The following is a 24108-nucleotide window of genomic DNA, read 5'->3' on the forward strand; positions in this document are numbered from 1 at the left end:
GAGAATATAGTAGGACATCTGGGAACTTTTGGCTACTAACTATATCCATACTATGACCAATAAGCATATTACATTCTGAATTATCTTCACAAATAGTATGGTTAGTCTGAGTATTCGAACACAGCTAATATGATGCCCTTAGCATTGGAATTAAGTGTTAATGGCTCACAGGATCATGTAATGTGGAGAATGCTCCCACTTCTGATTTATTGGTTCAGCACACACCGTTATCCAGTATGATGTGGGTGTACTAGACAGCCTTACGCCATAGAGATGATTAGGCAATGACTTAATGCTTTTAGGCAGAATCCAAACTTGAGATCTGGGCATGTAACTCACATTATAATGCTATTCTTCCATAGACATCAATACATGATTTTCAGATACAGTATCTTGTTTCAGGGTTCGGTCCACTTGCGACTCGGTGTTCATTCATTGCGGGAATTTACAGTACTTATTTGATCATGTTCAATTTAGATTCCAATATCAATCCACGTTTACTCTGTCCACATGACAACGGACAGTTCCTGACTGAATTAATGTCCTGTTTATTTGATTCTGATTCCTGAATCATGTGATATGTGACGTGTAAGTGTCACTGGACATTTTCTCAGTTCACAGCATCCGTGTCAGTTTGATGTGTTCTGAAAGAACTTCACTGGGAGAGCTCGGTGTCACCTGTCCCTTCTAGAGGTTGGCTGACAGTGTTGAGTGAGTCACTCTACCCATCGGTGACATCTGCTTCACTTGAGCCTCAAGCTCCTTCAGTACATACACTGAGTGTATAAAACATTTAGAACACCTTCCTAATATTGAGCTGCACCCCACCCTTTTGCCCTCAGAACAGCCTCAATTCATCCGGGCATGGACTCTACAAGGTGTCGAAAGCGTTCCACAGGGATGCTGGCCCATGTTGACTCCAATGCTTCCCACTGTTGTGTCAAGTTGGCTGGATGTCCTTTGGGTGGGGGACCATTCTTGATACACACGGGAAACTGTTGAGCGTGAAAAACCCAGCAGCGTTTCAGTTCTTGACACAAACCAGTGCGCCTGGCACCTACTACCATACCCCGTTCAAAGGCACTTAAATATTTTTGTCTTGCCCATTCACCCTCTGAATGGCACACATACACAATCCATGTCTCAATTGTCTCAATACTTAAAAATCTTTCCTTAACCTGTCTCCTCCCCTTCATCTACACTGATTGAAGTGGACATCAATAAGGGATCATAGCTTTCACCTGGATTCACCTGGTCAGTCTGTCATGGAAAGAGCAGGTGTCCTTAACGTTTTGTACACTCAGACAGAGATAGACGAAGAGTGAAAGAAAGAGGTTGATGAAGATATGAGGGAAATGAAGAAAGGAAAGAGGTAGAGACTGTGAATGAAAATGAGGCACAAATAAGTTGGAATTCTGTACCTTGTGATTTACAAGAAAGAATACATTTTAAAAGTATTCACTGTTTTCAGTTAAATGTAAGACATTAAGTGTGTATAGAACTGTGCTATATCCGAAGCCTTTGCTCATGCATTACTACACCAGTCTCAAGGCCATTGGCCCTGTCTTTCTAATGAGCAACGATGAAGCCTGTGATTATCAAGACAAGGGTCCATGGCCTTAGGACTGCGGTAGTGCTGGAGCAAAGTGCCCAGGTTCCATTAGAGGTTGTGATTTCTCTATCCGGCTGCAGAGAGCTGAAACATACACTACCGTTCAAAGGTTTGGGGTCACTTAGAAATGTCCTTGTTTTCCATGAAAACATACATGAAATGAATTTGAATAGGAAATATAGCAAAATGCATAGGAAATGTAGTCATTGACGAGGTTAGAAATAATGATTTTTAATATAAATAATAATTGTGTCCTTTAAACTTTGCTTTCGTCAAATAATCCTCCATTTGCAGCAATTACAGCCTTGCAGACCTTTGGCATTCTAGTTGTCAATTTGTTGAGGTAATCTGAAGAGATTTCACCCCATGCTTCCTGAAGCAGCTCCCACAAGTTGGATTTGCTTGATGGGCACTTCTTACATACCATACGGTCAAGCTGCTCCCACAACAGCTCAATAGGGTTGAGATCCGGTGACTGTGCTGGCCACTCCATTATAGACAGAATACCAGCTGACTGCTTCTTCCCTAAATAGTTATTGCATAGTTTGGAGCTGTGCTTTGGGTCATTGTCCTGTTGTAGGAGGAAATTGGCTCCAATCAAGCGCCATTCACAGGGTATGGCATGGCTTGCAAAATGGAGTGATAGCCTTCCTTCTTCAAGATCCCTTTTATCCTGTACAAATCTCCCACTTTACCACCACCAAAGCACCCTCAGACCATCACATTGCCTCCACCATGCTTGACAGATGGCATCAAGCACTCCTCCAGCATCTTTTCATTTGGTCTGCATCTCACAAATGATCTTTGTGATCTGAACACCTCAGACTTCGATTCGTCTGTCCATAACACTTTTTTCCAATCTTCCTCTGTCCAGTGTCTGTGTTATTTTGCCCACCTTAATCTTTTCTTTTTATTGGCCAGTCTGAGATATGGCTTTTTCTTTGCAACTCTGCCTAGAAGGTCAGCATCCCGGAGTTGCCTCTTCACTGTTGACGTTGAGACTGGTGTTTTGCGGGTACTATTTAATGAAGCTGCCAGTTGAGGACCTGTGAGGCGTCTGTTTCTCAAAATAGACAATCTAATGTATTTGTCCTCTTGCTCAGTTGTTTTCCATTCTGGTTCGTTCTCCACTAACATCAATGCGGTGACCCGATCCTGTAGGTTCATGCTCTACAACATTCGGAGAGTACGACCCTGCCTTACACAGGAAGCGGCACAGGTCCTAATCCAGGCACTTGTCATCTCCCGTCTGGATTACTGCAACTCGCTGTTGGCTGGGCTCCCTGCCTGTGCCACTAAACCCCTACAACTCATCCAGAATGCCGCAGCCCGTCTGGTGTTTAACCTTCCCAAGTTCTCTCACGTCACCCCGCTCCTCCGCACACTCCACTGGCTTCCAGTTGAAGCTCGCATCTGCTACAAGACCATGGTGCTTGCCTACGGAGCTGTGAGGGGAACGGCACCTCCGTACCTTCAGGCTCTGATCAGTCCCTACACCCAAACGAGGGCATTGCGTTCATCCACCTCTGGCCTGCTGGCCCCCCTACCTCTGCGGAAGCACAGTTCCCGCTCAGCCCAGTCAAAACTGTTTGCTGCTCTGGCACACCAATGGTGGAACAAGCTCCCTCACGACGCCAGGGCAGCGGAGTCACTCACCACCTTCCGGAGACACTTGAAACCCCACTTCTTTAAGGAATACCTGGGATAGGATAAAGTCATCCTTCTACCCCCCCCTTACCCCACCCCACCCCCCCAAAAAAATTTAAAAAAACATTTTGTAAAGTGGTTATCCCACTGGCTATAAGGTGAATGCACCAATTTGTAAGTCGCTCTGGATAAGAGCGTCTGCTAAATGACGTAAATGTAAAAATGTAAATGGTTAGAGCCAGTTTGCGCTGTTCTGTGAAGGGAGTAGTACACAGCGTTCTTCTTCTCGCATGGAATAGCCTTAATTTCTCCGAAAAATAATAGACTGACAAGTTTCAGAAGAAAGTTATTTGTTTCTGGCCATTTTGATCCTGTAATCGAACCCACAATTGCTGATGCTCCAGATACTCAACCAGTCTCAAGAAGGCCAGTTTTATTGCTTCTTTAATCAGCACAACAGTTTTCAGCTGTGCTAACATAATTGCAAAAGGGCTTTCTAATGATCAATTAGCCTTTTAAAATTATAAACTTGGATTAGCAAACACAACGTGCCATTGGAACACAGGACTGATGGTTGCTGATAATGGGCCTCTGTACGCCTATGTAGGTATTCCATAAAAAATCTGCAGTTTCCAGCTACAATAGCCATTTACAACATTAACAATGTCTACACTGTATTTCTGATCAATTTGATGTTATTTTAATGGACAGAAAATTTGATTTTCTTTCTAAAACAAGGACATTTCTAAGTGACCCCAAACTTTTGAATGGTAAAGTAGGTCAAATTATTATGCCTATCACTGGCAATTCCCCAAATAGCCAAAGCAGACATAAACATACTAGAGATGGTGACTTTAACCAATGCCTGTACAGACACACAAACATTAAATCAAACAAGGCACAGAAACAAGATTAACAACACGATGGAGAGTAGAAGTCTTTAGGGTGTGTTTCCCAAAACCTTTGTAGCTCAAGTGGTACTTCATTTCTATCAACGAACCAGATACACACCACACATAGAACAGCAGTGCTTCATTTAACGACTTGCATTCCTTCAGGCACAGAAGGCTATCTCACAAAGTGTGGCTGGGTTGTGGAGAGAAATAAAGTATCACTTAACATACCAAGGTTTTGGGAAACTCACCCCAAGACAATAAGTCACTTTAGAGAAGTAGTCACATTGAGGCTCTGTAGAAAGGTCACATAAAGGCACACAGGAGATTATCCCCCTCCGGGTTACATTACACTGCATGGGCCAAGACCTAGCTTGGTCTGTTGGCTTTCCATCTCTCTGTCTAGTGTGAAAATGAAAGTGAACAGCAGTACAGCCTAATTACTGTATGGGCTGCAAGGCATGGTGCTCAGCAACCGAGAGGAAAGAGGAGAGATGGGGAAGAGAAGAGGATGTAGAAGAGGGGGAGAGGGTGACTAGCTGAGGGAAGGGTAGCGGGAGTCAGGGAATGGAGAGTGGGAAGTAGGTGGGCAGGGGAAACGAGAGGGACGAGAGCACTGAAGAGAGTGATTATAGTAATGGAAGAGGAGGGGGAGAGAAGAAGGGAGAAGACACAGGTGAGGGCAGCATATCACCTTAGCTAGGGTAGTGAGTGGATATAGAGATATAGTGGAGGGGATATAGAGAAATGTTTGGAAATGTTTGCTACAAACAATTAATTGCAAAGAAAACCATGTCAATAAATCATGTTTACTTTGCTCCCATTTCAGTGTTCGTGGTCAGAATAATAGATGTTTGAGACAAAATCTGTAGAGACGCATCAACAATTTCTCAAAGACTTGTCTCTACTGTACGTGTGACACAAACACAGATATTGTTTAACTATCTTGTGGAATTTGTTACGCAAACTTCAATGCTCTGAGTGTTTTGAAGCATAATTATTCTCCAAACAAGTTTCCAAAAAGTCTTCAATATACAATTTTTTAGTAGTGTTGAGGAGTCTTTCAAACAGTCACTGAGCTATGTCCTTGTCACGATCGTCGTTAAGAGAGGAGGACCAAGGCGCAGCGTGATGAACGAACATGTTTATTTATCATTAGCGATAAACACGGACAGTAAACAAAAACAACAAACGACTCGTAACGTCCTAGGTAACATAGACCAACACGGAACAAGAACCCACCAACACAAAGGGAAAAACAGACAGTTTAAATATGGCTCCCAATCAGAGACAACCAGCCACAGCTGACACTCGTTGCCTCTGATTGGGAGTCACTCAGGCCAACATAGAAATAAACAAACTAGAACTCCCAACATAGAAATACACCACATAGAAAGAACAAACCCTGGCTCAACATATAGAGTCCCAGAGCCAGGGTGTTACAGTACCCCCCCCCTAAAGGCGCGGACTGCGACCGCGCCTCCACTAGAGCAAAACAGGGGAGGGCTGGGTGGGCATTCCTCCTCGGCGGCGGTTCTGGCTCCGGCCTTGCCCACCACCCTCCAATAAACCCCCCATAGCGCCCCTGGTCCGGTCTGGCCCCGCTGGCTGGAGCTGAACTGGACGTAGCAGGAGCGGCTAGCTTCAGCTCCGTAGTGGAGCAGTTGACCGGTACCTTACCAGGCACCGGTGACCCAGGCACGGGTTGTGCTGGACTGACGACGCGCACCCCTGGCTTGGTGCGTGGAGCCGGAACGGGCCGGACCGGGCTGACGACTCGCACCCCTGGCTTGGTGCGTAGAGTAGGAACGGGCTGAACCGGGCTGACGACTCGCACCCCTGGCTTGGTGCGTGGAGTAGGAACGGGCCGGACCGGGCTGACGATGCGCACCCCTGGCTTGGTGCGTGGAGTAGGAACAGGCCGGACCGGGCTGGCGACGCACACCGTAGGCTTGGTGCGAGGAGCAGGGACAGGCCGGACCGGGCTGGCGACGCACACCGTAGGCTTGGTGCGTGGAGCAGGGACAGGCCGGACCGGGCTGGCGACGCACACCATAGGCTTGGTGCGAGGAGCAGGGACAGGCCGGACCGGGCTGGCGACGCACACCGTAGGCTTGGTGCGTGGAGCAGGGACAGGCCGGACCGGGCTGGCGACGCACACCGTAGGCTTGGTGCGTGGAGCAGGGACAGGCCGGACCGGGCTGGCGACGCACACCGTAGGCTTGGTGCGTGGAGCAGGGACAGGCCGGACCGGGCTGGCGACGCACACCGTAGGCTTGGTGCGTGGAGCAGGGACAGGCCGGACCGGGCTGGCGACGCACACCGTAGGCTTGGTGCGTGGAGCAGGGACAGGCCGGACCGGGCTGGCGACGCACACCGTAGGCTTGGTGCGAGGAGCAGGGACAGGCCGGACCGGGCTGGCGACGCACACCGTAGGCTTGGTGCGTGGAGCAGGGACAGGCCGGACCGGGCTGGCGACGCACACCATAGGCTTGGTGCGAGGAGCAGGGACAGGCCGGACCGGGCTGGCGACGCACACCGTAGGCTTGGTGCGTGGAGCAGGGACAGGCCGGACCGGGCTGGCGATGCACACCGTAGGCTTGGTGCTTGGAGCAGGGACAGGCCGGACCGGGCTGGCGACGCACACCGTAGGCTTGGTGCGTGGAGCAGGGACAGGCCGGGCCGGGCTGTGGAGACGGATAGGAGACCTGGAGTGAAGAGCTGCCACAACCCGTCCTGGCTGAATGCCTACCTTCACACACTCTGTGTGAGGCATCAGCACAGGACGTACAGGGCTGTGTACCCGTACTGGCATACCAGCACGTGACACTGGCGCAGGATATCCGGGACCGAGGAGAGGCACTGGAGGCCACGAGCGCTGAGCCGGCACACTCCGTTCTGGCTGCATGCCCACCTTCGCACAACACGTGCGGGGTGCTCGCACAGGACGTACCGGACTATGCCGGACCACTCATGGCACAGTACGCAGCTCCGTATACCCCGGAACCTGACCAGTCTCATGCTGCCATGCCTGAGTATGGGGAGTTGGCTCTGCTCTCCATCCAGGCTCCGCCAACCTGCCTTCTGGCCCCCCAAACCCGGTGGCCTCCTCTCCAAATCGCCCTGTGGCAGCCTCCTGCTGCCCAGCCGCCCATGCCGTGTGCCCCCCCAAAAAAAAATTTTTTGGGGTTGCCTCTCATCCTTCCAACGATGACACTGCTGACGCCGCTGCTCCTCTCTCGCCAGGGCCTTAATCCTAGCCCATGGCCCTTTGCCCCCGAGCATGTCCTCCCAGGACCACGATTTGCCCACCTGGGCCATCGCCAACCTCTCCATCTCCTTTCCCGGCGCTTCCTCCCATGTCCAGTCTGCCTGCTCCTGGACACGCTGCTTGGTCCTTGTATGGTGGGTTCTTCTGTCACGATCGTCGTTAAGAGAGGAGGACCAAGGCGCAGCTTGATGAACGAACATGTTTATTTATCATTAGCGATAAACACGGACAGTAAACAAAAACAACAAACGACTCGTAACGTCCTAGGCAACATAGACCAACACGGAACAAGAACCCACCAACACAAAAGGAAAAACAGACAGTTTAAATATGGCTCCCAATCAGAGACAACCAGCCACAGCTGACACTCGTTGCCTCTGATTGGGAGTCACTCAGGCCAACATAGAAATAAACAAACTAGAACTCCCAACATAGAAATACACCACATAGAAAGAACACACCCTGGCTCAACATATAGAGTCCCAGAGCCAGGGTGTTACAGTCCTCGGGAATGCAAAGAGTGCACTTTTTTTAGCAATGAGAACTCCTGACATACGGTGCTTGATTGTAAATGCACATATACAGTGGGCTCCAAATTATTGACACCCTTGATAAAGATGAGCAAAAATGACTGTATAAAATAAATAATTCAAATACTGAGCTATATTGTATGAAATAAAAAGGTTAATTATGTTATTTTATACCAATACAATTGCTCAGAGAAAGAGAGTTTGTTTAACAAGTAATATTTTTTTTATATAAAAGGTAGGGGTCAAAATTATTGAGGGGGTGGGTGGGATTTTGATGTGTGCGTGGGGTTGTTGTCCTGCTGGAAGATCCACTTGCGGCCAAGTTTCAGCCTCCTGGCAGAGGCAACTAGATTTTTGGCTAAAATGTCCTGGTACTGGGTAAAATTCATGATGCCGTTGACCTTAACAAGGGCCCCAGGACAAGTGGAAGCAAAATAGCCCCATGACATCAAAGATCCACCACCATATTTTAAAGTAGGTGTGGGGTTATTTTCTGCTCATGCATTCTCATTTCAACGCCAAACCCACCACTGGTGTGCGTGGCCAAAAAGCTTGATTTTCATGTCATTCAACAAAGCGGATTTATGCCCACTCGTCACGACCAAGCACACTGTCTAATCTGCCATTATATTCAAATAGTGCAATCTATTTGCAATATGCATTTTGCCATTTCTTTCTATAAGCATTATATTGTAAGTTACTTGTTAGCGCTTTGGTTACCAGTAAGCTACAGTTTATGCCCAGTTTGCTAGGAAAATGTTTGTATGGAAAGGCAGGGGGGGCAATTTTTCTGATGATTTAGGTGACCTACACACATTTTAAAAAAGATATGTCCAGCAACAACATGAAGACAGGGGCAGCATATAAGTCAATACCAGAAGCATTTATTGACTGATCTCAAAAGTGTTGGCTTACCAGGGTTGGTGGAGCCCTCAGTTTCATCTTTGCCTCGCAAAGCTAACTCAAACACTCCGCAAAACTTCACACACTGGATTAGCCGGCTGAGGATGTGGCGGTTCTTGCTAATGTCGTAGTAAATATATTTGTTATAGTGAATATGGAATATGATATGTTGAGTAAAATGTTGTGCTAAGATCTATTTAGGTCAGGAGCTGGTTATAAGTCCTGTTCCTATCCAATAACAATGGACAAAAGGGTCCTATCTTATCAGCCTTGTCAGTTTCAGTTCTCCAGTAAACTTGTGATTATCAACACTAACCTCATCGTTGTGGCGGCGGACAGCTAGCCTGTATCCCTCATCCAGTTGAGTGGGAATGTTCACTCTCCCCAAAGCAGACAATCTCAAACAGGTATCCATGTGGGTCTTTGACAGCTCATGTTTCTTAATCTTTCCTGAAAGATGGTGCATGTCCGTTACACACCAGTCGCTGTCCAAGCGGTGCTGTCTGCCGTTCCGCCTTCAGGGTGAAAGAGTAAGCAGGGGGTTGCAGAAGACTGCATTAGCTACATCGCAGCCTGCTAGCCAGGTTTTTCGTTCGTACCAATTTTTGGAAAATCCTCGGGTGTAGGACTTCCCCCCTTTAGTAGAAACCTGTTGAATTATTAAATTTGGTCTGGGAGGTCCTAATTGTTTCGTTGCCAATTTATCTTCATTTGTTCGCCGACAAAAAGGAACTTCTTTCAAAGACACAATCGAGTTGCACTGAAGCCTAGCCATTTTGACAGTAATAGTGAATTGATTGACGCTGCTACCCGCTCTTTTCTTAGTTACGTTCATGGTTATGTTACGTATGACGAAAGCGCGTAAGTGCAAGCCCTCAGAAACCCATAGAGATTGTATTGAAAGCTCTGATATTTGAAAAAAATTGATTTTACATGGGAGTCTATGACAGACTTCTGGGCGATTTTCAACCTGACTGAAATCGCCCCAAAAGGGGGGGGGGGGGGGGCATTTGAAGCACGACTTTAGCCTGGACATTTAGTGGCACTGTGGCAGATCAGACGTCTAGATTACAACACTGATAACTACTGTTGCCGTGATATAATTGATTAGAAAAAAAATCCCTTCCTTTTCCCGTTTGGCAGTGCGTCGCCCATATCGCCCTATTGAACACACCGCCCCTGTGGAAAGGTATTTTCATATATTCTGTTCCACACAAAGATGCGGTCATTTACCGAGTGAAAAGTTGTTTCGGTGCACAGATATTTTGCTTCCAATGGTCCTGGGGCCCTTGTTAAGGTCTACGGCATCATGAACATTACATTTTAATCATTTAGCAGACACTCTCATCCAGAACTTGCTATTAGCCACCGTTTAGCGGTCTTCACCATTGTCCGTGGCCGTGGCCTGCACTACATACCAGCCAGCCAGCTCTAGCCTGGACTATTATTCGGCCAGTCAGCACTGTCTGCACAGTGCGTTATCGACCCTGAACATATCGTTTTTTTCTGCTGGAATCACTGAACCGTTAACACCGGATTCATCGCTACTAGTTAGCTGCAACCAAATGGACGTTTTGTGGTTGGATAATCAGCCCTGAGTTAGCCTTGAGCCAGGCCCATCTCCCGGCTATCTACCTCCTTGTCAACCGGACGGGACCTCCTAGTGTCGACACGGAGCCCCGCCGATCCAACACGACTGGTCTGCCAACGAAATCGTCTGATGTGGTTACAACAGGCTTCCCGTTACGACGTCGACCACGAAGATCCATCTGCTAGCCCCGGCCCGCTAGCACACAATAGCCATTGCCTCTTGCTAGCTAGTGCTGTAGCAGCCCCTGAACTACCTCCGAACTCTCCTATTGCTGTTCACCGGACCTTATGATAACTCAGCTATACAGTTGATGCCTGCTGGACTGTTCCATTTTACGGTACCGCATCCTGTTTATGTTTAGCCTCAGCCCAAACTTTGTCGACATTACCAGCTGTTGTCTTAGCTCTCTCGAATTACACCTGTGATTGCTTTATGCCTCTCTCCCATGTCAATATGCCTTGCTTATTGCTGTTTCGCTTATTTCTTATTGTACTATTTCACTGTAGATCCCCCAGCCCAGCTAAACCTGCCTTAGATAGCTCCTTTGTCCCACCCCCCATACACGCAGAGACCGACTCAATCGGTGCCTCCAGTGATGCTATCTCCTTCATCGTTACCCAACGCTTAGGTTTACCTCCACTGTACTCCTATCCTTCCATATCCATTTCTGTACATAATGCCCTGAATCTATTCTACAACACCCGGAAACCTGCCCCTTTTTTTCTCTGTACCCAACGCACTAGAAGACCAGTACTTAAAGCCTTTAGCCATATCCTTATTCTACTCCTCCTCTGTTCCTCTGGTGATGTAAAGGTTAACCCAGGCCCTGTAGCCCCCAGTATCACTCCTACTCCCCAGGCGTTATCATTTGTTGACTTCTGTAATCGTAAAAGCCTTGGTTTCTTGCACGTTAATATCCGAAGCCTCCTTCCTAAGTTTGAGTTATTCACTGCGCTAGCACACTCCGCCAACCCTGATGTTCTAGCAGTGTCTGAATCCTGGCTTAGGAAGGCCACCAAAAATTCAGAAATCTCCATCCCCAACTACAACATTTTCCATCTCGATAGAACTGCCAAAGGGGGTGGGGGTGCAATCTACTGTAGAGATAGCCTGAAGAGCTCTAGCGTACTATCCAGGTCTGTGCCCAAACAGTTTGAGCTTCTACTGCTAGAAATCCACCTTTCCACAAATAAGTCTCTCACTGTTGCCGCTTGCTACAGACCCCCCTCAGCCCCGAGATGTGCCCTGGACACCATATGTGAACTGATTGCCCCCCATCTATCCTCAGAGTTCGTACTGCTTGGTGACCTAAACTGGGTTATGCTTAACACCCCGGCCAACCTACAATCTAAACTAGATGCCCTCAATCTCACACAAATTATCAACAGACCTACCAGGTACAACCCTAAATCTGTAAACATGGGCACCCTCATAGATATCATCCTGACAAATGTACCCTCTAAATACACCTCCGCTGTCTTCAACCAGGATCTCAGCGATCACTGCCTTATTGCCTGCGTCCGTAATGGGTACGCGATCAAACGACCACCCCTCATCACTGTCAAACGCTCCCTAAAACACTTTACCGAGCAGGCCTTTCTAATTGACCTGGCCCGGGTATCCTGGATGGATATTGACCTCATTCCGTCAGTAGAGGATGCCTGGTTGTTCTTTAAAAGAGCTTTCCTCTCAATCTTAAATAAGCATGCCCCATTCAAAAAATTCTGAACTAAGAACAGATATAGCTTCACAGCCGCGAGCTTCCCAGTGACACAAGCCTACTAGACGAGCTAAACCACTTCTATGCTCGCTTCGAGGCAAACAACACTGAAGCATGCATGGGAGCACCAGCTGTTCCGGATGACTATGTGATCACGTTCTCTGTAGCCGATGTGAGTAAGACTTTTAAGCAGGTCAACATTCACAAGGCCGCAAGGCCAGACGGATTAACAGGATGTGTACTCTGAGCATGTGCTGACCAACTGGCAAATGTCTTCACTGACATTTTCAACATGTCCCTGACTGAGTCTGTAATACCAACATGTTTCAAGCAGACCACCATAGTCCCCGTGCCCAAGGACACTAAGATAACCTGCCTAAATGACTACCGACCCGTAGCACTGATGTCTGTAGCAATGAAGTGCTTTGAAAGGCTGGTCATGGCTCACATCAACACCATTATCCCAGAAACCCTAGACCCACTCCAATTTGCATGCCGCTCCAACAGATCCACAGATGATGCAATCTCTATTGCACTCCACACTGCCCTTTCCCACCTGGACAAGAGGAACACCTACGTGAGAATGCTATTCATTGACTACAGCTTAGCATTCAACACCATAGTGCCCTCAAAGCTCATCACTAAGCGAAGGATCCTGGGACTAAACACCTCCCTCTGCAACTGGATCCTGGACTTCCTGACGGGCCACCCCCAGGTGGTAAGGGTAGGTAACAACACATCTGCCACACTGATCCTCAACACGGGGGCCCCTCAGGGGTGCGTGCTCAGTCCCCTCCTGTACTCCCTGTTCACCCATGACTGCATGGCCAGGCACGACTCCAACACCATCATTAAGTTTGCCGACGACACAACAGTGGTAGGCCTGATCACCGACAACGATGAGACAGCCTATAGGGAGGTGGTCAGAGACCTGGCCGTGTGGTTCCTGGATAACAACCTCTCCCTCAACGTGACCAAGACAAAGGAGATGATTGTGGACTACAGGAAAAAAAAGAGGTCTGAGCACGCCCCCATTCTCATCGATGGGGCTGTAGTGGAACAGGTTGAGAGCTTCAAGTTCCTTGGTGTCCACATCACCAACGAACTATCATGGTCCAAACACACCAAGACAGTCGTGAAGAGGGCACGACAAAGCCTATTCCCCCTCAGGAGACTGAAAAGATTCGTCATGGGTCCTCAGATCCTCAAAGAATTCTACAGCTGCACCATCGAGAGCATCCTGACTGGTTGCATCACCGCCTGGTATGGCAACTGCTTGGCCTCCGACCGCAAGGCACTACAGAGGATAGTGCGTACGGCCCAGTACATCACTGGGGCCAAGCTTCCTGCCATCCAGGACCTCTATACCAGGCGGTGTCAGAGGAAGGCCCTCAAAATTGTCAAAGACTCCAGCCACCCTAGTCATAGACTGTTCTCTCTGCTACCACATGGCAAGCGGTACCGGAGTGCCAAGTCTAGGTCCAAAAGACTTCTCAACAGCTTCTACCCCCAAGCCATAAGACTCCTGAACAGCTAATCATGGCTACCCGGACTATTTACACTGCCCCCCCACCCCATCTTTTTACGCTGCTGCTGCTCTGTTAATTATTTATGCATAGTCACTTTAACTCTACCGACATGTACATATTACTTTAACTACCTCAACTATCCGGTGCCCCCGCACATTGACTCTGCACCGGTACCCCCCTGTATATATAGCCTCCCTACTGTTATTTTATTTTACTTCTGCTCTTTTTTTCTCAACACTTTTTTGTTGTTGTTTTATTTTACTTTTTTATAAAATATAAATGCACTGTTGGTTAAGGGCTGTAAGTAAGCATTTCACTGTAATGTCTGCACCTGTTGTATTCGGCGCATGTGGCCAATAACATTTGATTTGATTTGATTTGATATAGCCCCTGGTTCTCCTCAGACTTGACTGCCCTTGTCCAGCACAAAAACATCCTGTGGCGTACTGCATTAGCATCGAACAGCCCCCGCGATATGCAACTTTTTAGGGAAGTCAGGAACCAATATACACAATCAGTTAGGAAAGCAAAGGCTAGCTTTTTCAAACAGAAATTTGCATCCTGTAGCACTAACTCCAAAAAGTTTTGGGACACTGTAAAGGCCATGGAAAATAAGAGCACCTCCTCCCAACTGCCCACTGCACTGAGGCTAGGAAACACTGTCACCACCGATAAATCTACCACCACCGAGAATTTCAACAAGCATTTTGCTACGGCTGGCCATGCTTTCCACCTGGCTACCACTACCCCGGCCACCAGCTCTGCACCCTCCGCTGCAACTTGCCCATGCCCCCCCCGCTTCTCCTTCACACAAATTCAGACAGCTGATGTTCTGAAAGAGCTAAAAAATCTGGACCCCTACAAATCAGCTGGGCTAGAAAATCTGGACCCTTTCTTTCTAAAATTAGCCGCTGAAATTGTCGCAACCCCTTTACTAGCCTGTTCAACCTCTCTTTCGTAACGTCTGAGATCCCCAGAGATTGGAAAGCTGCCGCAGTCATCCCCCTCTTCAAAGGGGGTGACACTCTAGATCCAAACTGTTACAGACCTATATCCATCCTGCCCTGCCTTTGGAAAGTATTTGAAAGCCAAGTTAACAAACAGATCACCGACCATTTTGAATCCCACCGTACCTTTTCCGCTATGCAATCCGGTTTCCGAGCTGGTCATGGGTGCACCTCAGCCACGCTCAAGGTCCTGAACGATATTATAAACGCGATCGATAAAAGACAGTACTGCGCAGCCGTCTTCATCGACCTGACCAAGGCTTTCGACTCTGTCAACCACCGCATTCTTATTGGCAGACTAAATAGCCTTGGCTTCTCTAATGACTGCTTCGCCTGGTTCACCAACTACTTCTCAGATAGAGTTCAATGTGTCAAATCGGAGGGCCTGTTGTCTGGACCTCTGGTCGTCTCTATGGGCGTGCCACAGGGTTCAATTCTCGGGCCGACTCTATTCTCTGTGTATATCAATTATGTCGCTCTTGCTGCTGGTGACGCTCGGATCCACCTCTATGCGGACGACACCATTTTGTATACATCTGGCCCTTCATTGGACACTGTGTTAACAAACCTCCAAACGGGCTTCAATGCCATAGAACACTCCTTCCGTAGCCTCCAACTGCTCTTAAACACTAGTAAAACTAAATGCATGCTCTTCAACCGAACGCTGCTTGCACCCGCCCACCCGACTACAATCACTATTCTCGGCGGGTCTGACCTAGAGTATGTGGATAACTACAAATACCTAGGTGTCTGGTTAGACTGTAAACTCTCCTTCCAGAATCACATTAAGCATCTCCAATCAAAAGTTAGATCTAGAATTGGCTTCCTATTTCGCAACAAAGCCTCCTTCACTCATGATGCCAAACATGCTCTCGTAAAACTGACTATCCTACCGATCCTTGACTTCGGCGATGTCATTTACAAAATAGCCTCCAACACCCTACTCAGCAAATTGGATGTAGTCTATCACAGTGCCATCCGTTTTGTCACCAAAGCCCCATATACTACCCACCATTGTGACCTGTACGCTGTTGTTGGCTGGCCCTCACTACATATTCGTCACCAAACCCACTGGCTCCAGGTCATCTATAAATCACTGCTAGGCAAATCCCCGTCTTATCTTAGCTCACTGGTCACCATAGCAACACCCACCCATAGTCTGCGCTCCAGCAGGTATATCTCACTGGTCATCCCCAAAGCCAACACCTCCTTTGGCCGCCATTCCTTCCAGTTCTCTGCTGCCAATGACTGGAACGAACTGCAAAAATCTCTGAAGCTGGAGACTCTTATCACCATCACTAACTTTAAGCGTCAGTTGTCAGAGCAGCTTACCGATCACTGCACCTGTACACAGCCTTTCTGAAATTAGCCCACCCAACTACCTCATCCCCATATTGTTATTTATTTTGCTAATTTGCACCCCAGTATCTCTATTTGCACATCATCTTTTGCACATCTATCATTCCAGTATTATATGAAATTGTAACTATTTTGCACTATGGCCTATTTATTACCTTACCTCCATAACTTACTACATTTGAACACACTGTATATATATTTTCTGTTGTATTTTTGACTTTATGTTTTGTTTACCCCATATGTAACTCTGTGTTGTTGTTTTTATCGCACTGCTTTGCTTTATCTTGGCCAGGTCGTGGTTGTAAATGAGAACTTGTTCTCAACTGGCTTACCTGGTTAAATAAAGGTGAAAAAAATTAATAAATAAAAAGAACGACTTACAAGTGAATGCATACATTTTCGTATTTGATCGTACTGGTCCCCCATTGGAATCGATCCCACCACCCTGGCGTTGCAAGTGCTCTACCAACTGAGCCACACGGGACCACAGTATCAGGACATTTTAGCCCAAAACCTGGTTGCCTCTGCTAGGAGGCTGAAACTTGGCCGCAAGTGGACCTTCCAGCAAGACAATAACCCCAAACACACATCAAAATCCACAAGAAATGGTTAATTGGCCCAAAATCAACATTTTGCAATGGCCATCTCAGTCTCCAGACTTGAAACCCAATGAAAACTTGTGGTTTGGGAATTGAAAAGGGCAGTTCATAAGCACAGACAAAGGATATCAAGGATCTGGAAGGATCGCTCCCAATGTGTTCTCCAACTCATAAAACAGTTTAGAAAATGGCTGTGCTGTTATCCTTAAATGGTGTAGGCCAGTGGTTCCCAACCTTTTTCGGTTACTGTACCACCAACTGACTTTTGCTCTGCCCGGACAACCCCTGAAGTACCCCCTCATGTGCATTTTACCAGTAAGCCTATGGCCTCATGTCTTCCCAAGTACCCCCTGTGGATAAGCCAAGTACCCCCAGGGGTCCTAGTACCCCTGGTTGGGAATCACTGGTCTAGGTTAAGGTCCAGGGCACTAATGTTTTTGTGCCAACTCCAAAGTGTTGGAGCCTTTTTGTAAAAAAAATATTTCAGGGTGATGCAATTGATATGTTACATTCAATTTCTCTGTAGTTCCTCCAAATTGTAATTGTGTCGATGCAATCAAGGTGACATTGCTTAAACCCAGCTTGTTTCACTTTCAAAATGAATGTCTGTAAAAACAAAAAAATACATTTGAGTTATTGTACAGTAATCTCTACTTTCAAACTTCCCTTAAAGTCCTTGAGATAATGAAAGGAGGAAAATTCTCCCAGCACTGGCACTGAAGTCGCCCTTGAATCGTAGTTGCTGCTGTAAATGGAATGTTTTTGTCTTGCTGTATCAGTGATGTCAAATCTCTGAGAAACTCTTGGAGTTGCCAGCGGTAATTAGCGCACAGATTAGTCCGCTGGAACGTGCTTTGGTTTGGTATTCTGCCGCAGTGCATTTGAAATAAAGAATAGAGCGGATCATCAATTACTAGGTGAATATCAATGAATGGACCAAATCGGCCTCGTCCCCAGTTCCCTGATGCAATTATTTTCTATTCACATCAATTATTGCTAACAGATGACACTAATGATTTTGAGCGAAAGCTGCCGATGGCAGCACTTCTAGAGATCAATGCTATTTAAAAAGGGGTCACAGCGCAAACAACACTTGTCGTCTTTCAGGGTGTTTCTATCTGGATTTGGCCCAAAGCCGCATTGAGCATTTATAGCATGCTTTGATGCAACATATTTAAGTCATGTATGTATGCCCAACTTTGGGACTAGTTGTGAATGGATAAACATAGGTCTATTACACATTCAATTTGATACTTCATAAATAACAGCTAAATAATTGTGGAAACACTACTGAAAATAGTGTTACCGACCTAACTTTTTGTGTTTTGTTTTGCTACTGACTTAACTTCTCACCCATCAAGTGTGGCTGAGGGATATATTATGGCTAAGTAGACCTACCATCATGGGGGCATTAAAACACTCTCTTTGCTCAGACTATGGGATTGAAAGTTTGATAAAGAATTTTCCTTTTGGGAAATGAGGTTCCATGGTTCCAGCCAGAGAGGCTAAGAGAGGAGGAATGAAGCTGAGTAATAGATCACTGCGTGATTATTGATCATTGCCCATGCTGTATTATTATGCATGAACTTTTGAGATATGATAGAACTCCAAAACCCACGGGGCTACAGGTTCAGTGAACTGTAGATATTTGTCTTGGGACTGTGACCACAGATTGTAAAGCATTCAGAAACTGGGATTCAATCCATTGCATGTTATAGCAGAGGGCACTCTACAGCCGACTCCCAAGTGGCGTAGTGGTCTAAGGCACTGCATCTCAATGCTAGAGGCGTCACTACAGACTCTGGTTCAATTCCAGGCTGTATCACAATCTGGCTGTGATTGGGAGTCCCAAAGGGCGGCGCACAATTGGCCCAGCGTCATCCGGGTTTGGCCGGGGTAGGCCATCATTGTAAATAACAATTTGTTCTTAACTAACTTGCCTAGTGAAATAAAGGTTGACAATGTGCATTTTCGCTGAAGTCCACAGAGATCGCATTCATGGTAAATACTGTGCATGTCAGCTCAAGGGTAAATTACCTTTAAAAGTCTGTTATAGTAAGTCAAAAGTAAGTAGCCATGGCTTGTGCGAGCCAAAACGGCTCATGGGAGCAGGAGCCTATCTCCTGTAGATGAGGCCGCTTGATATACAAGTACACCCCCTGGACAGGATGCTAGTCTATCGCAAGGCCTTACCCCCCATTCTATCTTCTTTATGCCGAGTGCCAAGCAGAGACTCATTGGGTCCCATTTCTACAGTCTGGCATGACACGGCCGGGCATCGAACTCCCAACCTTCCATCTCAGGGCTGACATGCTAACCACAAGGCCACTGAGTTGGTTCTGTTATAGTGCCCTGCGATATAACGCACATTGGATTGAATCTTGGCCTTAGTTTCAGACTATTGACCATGTCTCCAACAATACATAAGAAAGACATACCAACGTTTGTTTTCATGCACAGATAGAGAAGACGAGTGAATGCCCACCTTGTAGAGTGGGATTCCTGTGACAAGTAGAGTGGAGAATGTCATTCCTCTCCTCAATTAGCCTTTGGATGGAAAGAGACAGTGATGCATTCAGCATATTGATTCTTCTAGTTCTGTGACAAATACAAACAGCGAGCCACAGGGTACCATCTCGGTTGTTCATTGTGCAAAGCAGTGAGATGATCTATTGAATACAATACAAGGCATTATTTGCAAGAGCACAAAACTGACTTGTGGAAGAATAGATTGGTTACACACGAAACTTGAATCATCATCAACAATACTTGGTTACAGATATTTGGGTATATTGAACCAATAAGTATTGTACCCTCTGTGCGGAATTGCAACGTCATTCAATAATCAATTGCAATTAATACTAAAACATGCAATCTTTCAGTTAACATGCTAATAGAGGTATGTAGATGGTACTATGGCCTCTTCTGCTGCACACTAATTGCTGATTTGTATCGTACTGAGCAGTAGGTGCCTGGATCACTATCTACACTCCAGAGGCAGTAAAGTTTGAATTGAATTGAATTTCTGAACACACTCCTTATTTTCCAGGAGGTCCAGCGGAATGGGAAGGCAGGTGTTCCTGCAGGGAGGTGGCCCAGCCTGCTGAATCTGACCTGTCCACGCAGTAGCTGCAGTGGCAGTGAGGTCTCCTTATCCAGTGCCTGTAGCGAGTACTCCAGTGGCTCACATACTTGGGCAGAAGGACGCGGCTCCACCAAGCAGGTGAGTCACCCAGTCTGAACTTAAACTAATTGCTGTTGCGTACAGTGAAGTAAACTTGTAATAGGTTACTATGCACGAAGGATCCTCAACATTCATCAACAAATTCCAATGTCTTCATTCTTTCTTGTTGTTGACGACTAAATTGTCTTTCTCTTTTGTTACAGTCTGCAATAAATCGGGAGAAGAGGATGAGTGCGACTTATTGCTCTGTCTCAGCAGAGCAGCCGGACCTAAGCTGGAAAGAGGGACACATTCTGAAGGGCCTGCGGAGGCTCCAAATGCGCAGCCCAGCTCCCCAGGAGCCATCTTCACTCGCCTCCACGTCACATTTCAAGAACTGCATGACCTCCAACGAGGGCATATACTCTCTAGGGGTCAAGTGTGGGCCCATAGGGGTAGTGCCCACATTGGCAAAGGGAAAGCCTTTCAAGCCAGGAGCAGGAGTCAGTACCTTAATCTCTGACTCGGACGATGCAGATGATGAATCACCTCAATCCCCAGTCAGGGAGTCCTGCGGCCAACCCATCAAAGACACTCACCATCTGGAAGGACAGCCTCCGTCTGAATTGGGAATGGCACAGGGGGAAAAGAGCTTTATGGACTACAACTCCCAAGAGGAGCCTGTAAGACTCGTAAGGAGTCCCTGCAACTCCCTCTCACCTATCAAAGACGTTTTCTTGCTCAAGGGTCCCACACTGAAGCCTGGACTTAGCCCAACGGCGACCCCTACCATTGTGAGTGGACTTGAGAATACAAACTGGATAGAAAAAGACAAGCAGTCAGCCTTTACAAACTGGAATGTTATGGACAGTTGCAATTTGAGGCCAGAGAGTGTTAAACATCCACAAGACAAAGTTACAGACAAACAACTAGAGACAGGGGCTAAGGAAGTGAGCCTACCCATTCAGCATGCAGCAGCCAGAGCTTTGAGTTGGGTTAGTGAGGTCAGACAGCGCAGTGCTTCCATGGATACGAAGCATTACAGAGAGCCGAATAGCCAGGGTGAAGTTGATACCAAGGACTACACCATTTTGGAGTCCCGACAGAGGAAAGCAAAGCCTAAGGCCTGCAACTCAGCAAGGAAGGCCTTTTTCCTCCGAAGCAAGAGTGCGGATGGAGGCCCAGACAAGGCCAAGCTGCACCAGCCTCTACACCTGAAGCTGATAAAGGTCAATCAAAGGTCAAAGAACCACTCAAACACTCCTGGGCCCAGTGGCCCTGGCACAAATACTAACCTCAGCAAGGCACCTGGTCCAGCAAAGGCATCAGTACAAATGTCTGAGAAAGGTAAGAATGCTACTGGTGCAAGAACTTCAGGGCCCCTTGAGAGTACAGTACAGGGTTCCCCCTCTTCTTCCCCTCAGAAACTGGTCAAGGTATTTAAGCCACCTGGGCTGAAAGATTACCCCAAGAGCCCATCTAAAGTATCCCAACCAGTCTCCAAACTCCCATCAAGGAATGACTGTGGGGCCAAAGCCCCCAACTCCAACAATTCAGCCGGCTCGCCACTCAAACAGAGACAGCAAGACCAGCACTCCGATCCCCCTCGCAATGATATCAGGTCCCTTTCTCCTCCACCCCCACCAGGTCGGACCACCTCCCTACTGAAACGACCTGGTTATGACTCGTTACCTCAGGCGCATAAGTCTGTGGTTCAGCCCCAAACCTCTAGCACTGTGAAGGCAACCACTAGTAGCACCAAATCTCAGTCTAGTCATCATATATCTATTTTACAAATGCAAGCTCAAGCCCCCAACAAAATGCAAGACACTCGTCATATGGCTCCCAAAATGGCCGCTGAGGTGAAGAAGTCACCGAAACGGGGCCCTACCAAAGTTTACCATCCCTTACCAACTTCTACCCCTATTCAAGAATCTAAGGAAACAGCCTCTTCCCAATCCTCAATGAGCAGGACTGTGGCACAAGCCTCCCATCAGGAAAATAGTGTCCCCTTTGTGGTGCCAAACCAGGGCTGCTTACCTGTGTCCCAGCAAGGCAATGGTGAGCCACAAAGTACAGAGCTCTTACCTCAGGCCTCAGCATCTCTTCTCTGCCATGGCATAGTTAGTAACTCTCAAGATTCTGTGACCAGGGTAGAGAAGTCATCCATTCTTGTTGGCTCCAAAACCTACGAGACAACTCCAAAGCCGGGCAACAACTCCACAGTTAACACTGCTACAAAGGGAGTGCAGACTTTTGACACCTTCAACCAGGACACCTACACACGTCCAATGATGCACTGTGTCAATGCAGCTGTAGCAAAGGCCAAAGCTAGGAGAAATCTCAAGACCCGCTGTAGTTCACTAGAGGAGCCCGCACTTCCACCTCCAGCAGCAGAGAATGGTGTAACTTTGGACTGGGGATTTGATGAAGAGGGCTGGCTATTCAAGCGCTCAGTCTCAGTTTCTACCCAGCGTCCTCTTCACCCGGTTATGGGGATGAACGGAGCAAAGGCTCGCAGTCAAAGCTTCGGAGCACGTTACATGGACAGACCGAATGTCAGCAGGTCAGAAAAAGTCCGTAATCACATCAAAACTAAATCAGGAAGCTCTTTGAACTCTCTTGGTGATGTATTTCGGGGTAGTATGAGTTGCTCCAACAGCTACCATTGTCCCATGAACAGATCCCACGTGAACAATTTCATGATTGAGGAAGGCTTGCCACTACCTGCACATCTGGGGGCTTCCAGTGATCGATTTGGTCTCAAACACCAGAGATTAAACTCAACATCACATCTCCAGACTGAGAAACAGCTCTCTAGCACCTTCTGTGAACCCATCCATGGGGAACCAGAGAGACATTCCACCATCGAGGAGAAGGTCATGATGGGAATCGAGGAGAATTTGCAGAAATCTCAGGAGCAGGAGAAGACAACTGAAACTAAGCAGAAATCAGTCTCATCCCTGGCAAACTGGTTCGGATTCCGCAAGAGCAAGCTCCCTGCTCCGAGTGGCAAAAAAGGAGATACTCCAAAGGGAAAGGAAGAGAAGAAGGAGCCAAAGCTTGGATCTCTCTTGGGTGGGAAGCAGGCAAAGTCTGACAAAAAGAAGGAGAGGAGGAAAAGTGAAGGTCATCGAATGGACAGGTAAGGCTTTTATATTGTTTAAGTTGGGTAGCTGAGAAGTCATGTTGACTTGTTTTACTGCTGGGAAAATAATGTTTATGAGAGACATCAAGACAAAGTAACTTCTCATTCATTACAAAACAATGCTTTGCTTTATTGTAATGCATTGGATATATTTACCACAAAGGCTGAAATATACTGTCACTTTTGATATTGGTAACCAGAGCTAAAGTAATGATTAAAATCAATGAAATCCAACATCAGTATATCTGCTTAATCCCCCGAGAGTTGCACAACAACAAAAATCCCCATCAAAATCAGTCAGTTTAAATTAGAGATATCAGTGTTTTTGCATTTGGATGCGTCTCAATCCACCGTTTTGCTCTACGGCACCCACTAGTGTCAGGAGACTCGTTTGAAGTCAGTACCGTCAATGTGCCAGTTCTGTTTGGTAGCGTCCGAACCGTTTGAGCTACAAACTAATGGGACTCCACTGTGGAAAGGGGACATTCTCTCTGTTTTTCTCTACGACCCCCACAAGTGTCACGGGACTTGTCTGAAGGTGTAAAAAAAAAAAAAATATATATATATATATATATATATATATATTTATACACCTTATATATATATATATATATATATATATATATATATATATATATATACAGTACCAGTCAAAAGTTTGGACACACCTACTCATTCAAGGGTTTGTCTTTATTTTTACTATTTTTTACATTGTAGAATAATAGTGAAGACATCAAAACTATGAAAGAACACACATGGAATCATGTAGTAACCAAAAAAGTGTTAATCAAATCACTATATACTTTATATTTGAGATTCTTCAAATAGCCACCCTTTGCCTTGATGACAGCTTTGCACACTCTCAGTGAAAATAAAGTAGAACCCTTGAATGAGTAGGTTTGTCCAAAATGTTGACTGGTATCTATCTATCTATCTATCTATCTATCTATCTATCTATCTATCTATCTATCTATCTATCTATCTATCTATCTATCTATCTATCTATCTATCTATCTATCTATCTATCTATCTATCTATCTATCTATCTATCTATCTATCTATCTATCTATCTATCTATCTATCTATCTATCTATCTATCTATCTATCTATCTATCTATCTATCTATCTATCTATCT

General features: G+C 46.6%; 1 protein-coding gene across 1 annotated transcript in view; it reads left to right on the plus strand.

Annotated features, from left to right (window-relative positions):
* The window catches only part of LOC311128743 (nck-associated protein 5-like), a gene marked incomplete at both ends in the record, with an annotated part of 114858 nt that overhangs the window by 84498 nt on the left and 6252 nt on the right, over window positions 1-24108 (plus strand). Inside the window, 2 exons of the mRNA XM_084160993.1 lie at window positions 19711-19884; window positions 20049-22969. Of these exons, the coding sequence (XP_084017119.1) occupies window positions 19711-19884; window positions 20049-22969 (3095 nt within the window). The remainder of the gene's footprint in view (window positions 1-19710; window positions 19885-20048; window positions 22970-24108) is intronic.

The sequence above is a fragment of the Coregonus lavaretus genome, assembly GCF_964263955.1.
Source record: "Coregonus lavaretus genome assembly, chromosome: 5".
Taxonomy (NCBI): domain Eukaryota; kingdom Metazoa; phylum Chordata; class Actinopteri; order Salmoniformes; family Salmonidae; genus Coregonus; species Coregonus lavaretus.